Source organism: Manihot esculenta, chromosome 11 (assembly GCF_001659605.2).
Source record: "Manihot esculenta cultivar AM560-2 chromosome 11, M.esculenta_v8, whole genome shotgun sequence".
Lineage (NCBI taxonomy): Eukaryota > Viridiplantae > Streptophyta > Magnoliopsida > Malpighiales > Euphorbiaceae > Manihot > Manihot esculenta.
This window is the reverse complement of record NC_035171.2, coordinates 6,383,672-6,389,126: the sequence shown is the minus strand read 5'-3', so window position 1 is coordinate 6,389,126 and position 5,455 is coordinate 6,383,672. Positions and strand designations below refer to the sequence as shown.

The 5,455-nt window shown below is 35.3% G+C and overlaps 1 protein-coding gene across 1 annotated transcript; it reads right to left on the bottom strand.

Moving 5' to 3' along the window:
* Window positions 1-3,090: 3,090 nt before the first annotated feature.
* Window positions 3,091-5,161, bottom strand: LOC122724992 (exopolygalacturonase-like). The gene is made up of 7 exons (XM_043961387.1): window positions 4,955-5,161; window positions 4,557-4,871; window positions 4,183-4,472; window positions 3,876-4,095; window positions 3,589-3,780; window positions 3,393-3,454; window positions 3,091-3,298 (listed from the first exon to the last, which is right to left on the bottom strand). Exons 1-7 carry the CDS (start codon window positions 5,159-5,161, stop codon window positions 3,091-3,093), a joined length of 1,494 nt encoding a protein of 497 aa, XP_043817322.1.
* Window positions 5,162-5,455: the final 294 nt, after the last annotated feature.

The window sequence follows — 5,455 nt, the reverse complement described above, 5'->3', positions numbered from 1 at the left end:
TCAGCTGCTTCAGTCAGTGTCAGAGCTAGCCAGAGGTGAGTGGAATGACTCTTATGCTTTTAAAAAAATAAATAAATCAGTTTTGAGCATGTTCATGCATCACGGATGCCATGTGATATTCTAGGATGCTTGCATTAGAAATCACGAATATGTTGCATTGCATAATATGTTGTTGATGTGGATGAATATTGAATGATCCATTAGCCCTCATATGTTATGACATGATGATATGATATGGAAGTCCAGGTGTGGCCTGCACTACGTCCCTGGCACTATGTAAGAGAAAGACCGGATGTGGCCTGCACTACGCCCCCGGCATCATGGATTATGTATGTTATGTTATGTTATGTATAAGAGAAAGACCAGGTGTGGCCTGTACTACGCCCCTGGCATGATTGGATTATGTAGAGGGCTAAATGGTGACAAGTTCATCCTTGATATGATTAGTTGTGATGTGATGCATTCCATGTTATCATATGTTTTAAATGCTTTACTATTCTGCTCACTGGGCTCTAGTAGCTCACCCCTCTCCCAAATTCCCCAGGTTTGCAGGTACGGGTTAGACAGAGAAGTCAAGAAGAGTAATGAAGTCTTATGTATGTAATAGTTAGAAAGTGGACATGACAGATTGTATAATGATGTATAGATATGTAATGTAATGATATTGAGGTTAGAAGTGTGCTTGACCATAGTTTAATGTAATCCCTTTTGAAACATGATCTTAATGTTATTGATGTCCATGTTTAGCCAACTCAACTCTTGTTATGCCACCCATTGGGGGCTTTGATGAGATCCCACAGAGGGATTAATGTTTAAGTTATGTTTATGTATAGTGCATGCACAGGTTGAGTTTGGTGTATGTTGAAAAGGAAAAGTTTTAATTTTATGTATGTTGTTGATCATGTATGGGATTAATCAGGTTCACGGGATGTATGTTAGGCTTGCTACGGGTCCCGGCGGCCTTAAGTCGACCCGGATCCTAGCGCCGGTAGCGGTCCGATTTTTGGGTCGTTACAGCTGCATTCTATTGTGTAAGACTAGATTTTTTTTCTCTGCAATAGTTGACTTGTTGTCGCAATAGATAGTCGTTGGCGTCTTGATTTCTTGTTGCATATCTTGAAGAATTATTCTTAGCTACATTCCTTCACATACGACGCTTGTAGTTGCTATCAATTCGGTTTCAGTTGATGATAAAGCCACTGTCTTCTGCTTTCTTAATGACCATGAGATTTTCTTTGTTCCAAGGAAGAATGCATATCTACTTGTGCTCTTACTGTCATCAATGCTTCCTACCCAGTCATTGTTTGATAGCCAATGAGATTTGATTCTTCCTCACACTTATAAAGAATACAAAAGCTCTTAGTTCCTATGATATAGCAGAGTATCTCTTGGCAGCTGTCAAATTTCCTTTACTTGGTTGGCACATTTACCCTGAAACAATGCTCACAACATGAACTATGTCAGGCATTGTATTTGTGAGATAGATGAGTGATTCAACCAGAGTTCAAAATGTTGCCTCATTCACCCTTTCATGATTATCATCCTTCTTCAACTTTTCATTTTGTGCCATAGGTGTTGCTAATGGTTTGCAATTTGCCATGTTGAACTTCTTGAGTAGTTCTTTTGCATAATTTTCTTAAGATAGGAATATTTGTCCTGGCTATTGCTTCACCTGCATTCCAAGCAAGTACTTCACGAGGCCAAGATAAGTCATCTCATCTTCTTCCATCATAGGTTTCTCGAACTCCTCCATCATCTCAGTGTTTGTGCTTGTGTATATCAAGTCATCCATATAGAGACATAAAATTAAGAAATCTTTTAGATCTCGTACGTTGATATAGAGTGATGGCTAGCTAGGACATTTGATGAAGTATTTGTGAAGCAAATGCTTATCAATCTTGTGATTCCATGCCCAAGGTGCTTACTTTAGTCCATATAACGCCTTCTTTAAGCTTGTAAACCATGTCTTCTTTTCCTTGAATAATGTAGCATTGGGGTTTCTCCACGTATGCTTCTTCTTCGAACTCCCTATCAAGAAAAGCAGACTTGACATGTAATTGATAAATTGGGAGTTTGAGTTGTGTGGCTACTCCTAGCACTACTCTAATCGTCTCCATATATACCACTGGTGAGAATGTTTTGGAATAGTTTATTCTAGGCTGTTGAAAGTATCGTTTTGCCACTAATATTGCTTTGCTTTTATGCATTGAACCATCCTCATTGTACTTGATCTTGTAGACACATTTATGCCTAATAACTTCTTTATCTTTTAGCTTGTGAACTAGCTTCCATGTTTCATTCTTCTTTATCATCCTAATCTCTTCTTCCATTGCTTTCACCCATTCGGTTTATTTGATTGCTTCATGAAAACCTATTAATTTTGGATCAACCGTCCATTTTTAAAGCCTTTCTAAACATTAATTTTTTGAAAGTGAAAGAAAGGAAAAACTTCTGACCCTTTTTTTTTCTCTCTTTTTTTCTTACCAAAGCAAAATAGATAAGGGTGACAGCTAAATATTTTCAGTATATTATTGACTTGGCAGAGTCAAATTCGAGTCTTTATACTCAATCTCCGATTAAAAAAAATCTCTTATATGATAAATGTTTGACAAATTGAATTATTAGTTTAATAATAAGACATAATGTGTTCTACATGAAAATTAGAAAATTGTTTTGCGTATTTGTTTTATGTCCAGTGAAATCATTATAGCTATTGTTTATAATGAAATTTATATATTGACTTTTACGGAGATTCAAACTTAGTTTTTTTACTCCCTCTCTACATATGAGTCTAGGGAGAGAATCTCAACTTTAATTTTCTTTTTATTTGGCAAGATGTTTTTGATTGTATGTTGGGTTTATATTTGTTAATTCATCAATGAAGTAATATCTTTGGAAAAAAGAAAATTTAAATAAAAATCATCATATATCTAAAAATTTCTTTTGCCATGTGATAGTATTTATGGAGAGGTTGTTTGATTTGTGGTTAATAGTTAAATTGTTTTTGTATTTTATAACTATTAATTTTCTATTATTGTCTTTTAATAGTTATAACGGGGGATTGAAAATTTATTTTTTGATCATGCAAGATTACATTGAAAGTCCAAATGGGCAACTAGTTACAAGGTCCAATAAAGAAATTTCCATTGAAAACCAAGCCCAACTCACAACAGCACTGCCTATCCCAGCATCGCCTTTCAAAATCATCCCGTCCAAACCAGCATTGCCAACGATCATCGAACAGAGGACAAGGAACGAAAGAACAGCTTGTATGCCAGAATCAAAGCATCCAAACAACCTAAAAACACAACTCAACACCCGAAAAACAAGGCTTAAGGAAGGAAAACCAGAAAATGGCAGATATCAAAGCGAAAGCATAATACACACCTTACCATCGCCAAGCATAGTCCCGACTGAGAATATAAGCAAGGAAAGATGCCATGCCATTTACTGTCTATATAGCCATGGAGCAACCAGTAGGAGGGAACCTCCAGCGCCGATAAAATTTGTATGCAAATGAATAATTAATTACTACAATAAATTTTAAAGTTATTCACAGCCCGGAGGATGTGCTCCAATAAAAGTAACTTTAGCGTTTACACATGAAGCTGAAATGGGTGATTTAGACTTCTTAATGCCTGTATAGGTCAAATCAACATCATCTAATTCAATCTTTTCACACGGCACGGACGGACTACATAAAAAATTGACTGCAACTTTTGAGGTCGAGGTTCCCCTAATATTGTTGTAATGAACATTAGAAATTTTCACACGTGATGGCTGCAAAAATTGAAATCCATAAATACATTAAGTTAATTAAATTAATGTATGAGTAATATTGATATTAATTTGACTAATATCAAATCATAAATTACCTTTGTACTGCTGCGAGAACCATACTTTTGATCAATGATGATAGGATTCTTAACTGATTTCATGATAATATCTTTAAAAGTAATGCTTGAAGCTGCGCTTGGTGGAGAGTCAGCCCAAGTTTTGATCCTCAGGCCATTTGTTGTGTTGAATAATGTACAATCACTTATTGTAACATCTTTAACATCTGCTTCATTTTTATACTTGCCAAGGCTCCCAATACTATTGCAATACAAGAAATTAAATAATTAGATAAGCGTTAAATTCACCAGCTATATTGTATTAGTGTATATACATACACAAACCTACCTAAGGCCGTGGCCTGGACCACAAAAGATTTTAGAGATGGCAGCATTGGTGACTCCTTGTCCAATGGAAATGCAATCATCACCGGTTCCAATTTTGCTATTAGTTACTACAACACCATTAGTATCACTAATATGCATCCCATCAGTATTAGGGCTTTCACCAGAAGCCACTATATTGAGATTACTAGCTTTAAAATTAGTACAGTCTGTGATATGAAAGTGAAAATGTTTGCTGTTGATGGAAGTAATCTCGGAAACAACGGCATTGGTTACACCTTGGAACTTGATAGACTGCATCACATCAAGAAATTAGTAATTTTTAATTTTGTTTAAGGATTTTTTATATCGAAAAATTAAATATATTTAAATACTTACAGTAGGAAGTCTACCACAATCTTTTTTTTTCTCACAGTCAGTGTTCTTCCAAACAGAAGATCCTTGTCCATCAAAGGTTCCTCCACCGGTGAGAACAACACCATTAATCTTTTCAAACAAAAACCAAGTATCCTCCGTATATTTACTCAAATCATTTGTTCCTTTTACAGTTCCTTGAACTTCAACGATTATAGGCTTGGTACTTTTGCAAGGCCCTTGAAATGTGATGGGCGCTGTCATAAAAGTCCCTTTAGGCACACGAATTTTTGCCGGACCATCATTCTTGCATGAATCCTTCCAAGCTTTCATAAATGCCTAAATAATTGAATAGATTATTAGAGATTGGTTATGAGAAAAAACTTCGTCATTAGATAATGTATAATGCAGTCGAAACTCACCATTGTGCAATCAGTCTTATCATCTCCCTTAGCACCATAGGTGGTAATATCGAAAACCTTAGTAGTAGATGCATCGGCAGCTTCAACACGGCCACGACGCCCACCGACGCCAATATCACAATGAATTTTTTCTATATTTAATAGAAAAATAAAGCCTAAGATGAGAAGAGTCTTACTATATGAGAAAAATACTAAGATGTTGGTCATGGTGATTGATCAACTTTAATTGAGTAGTCCTCAATATCTATTCTTTTGCTTGATTTTTCATGCAATATGAATGATATTGAGGACTACTCAATGATGATCCACTCCAAAAGCGCTTTGGAATTTATAGCTTAGAGAGTTGTAACATCTAACTTTCTATTTTTGCTATATTTTATATTTAGTTAGCTTAACAGATAAATTACTATATAAATAATTCTATCTACTGGATGAAATTAGTTCAAGTAAATTAGTTAATCGATATTTGTTGTAAGAAGGTTTAATCAGATAAATTTAGTA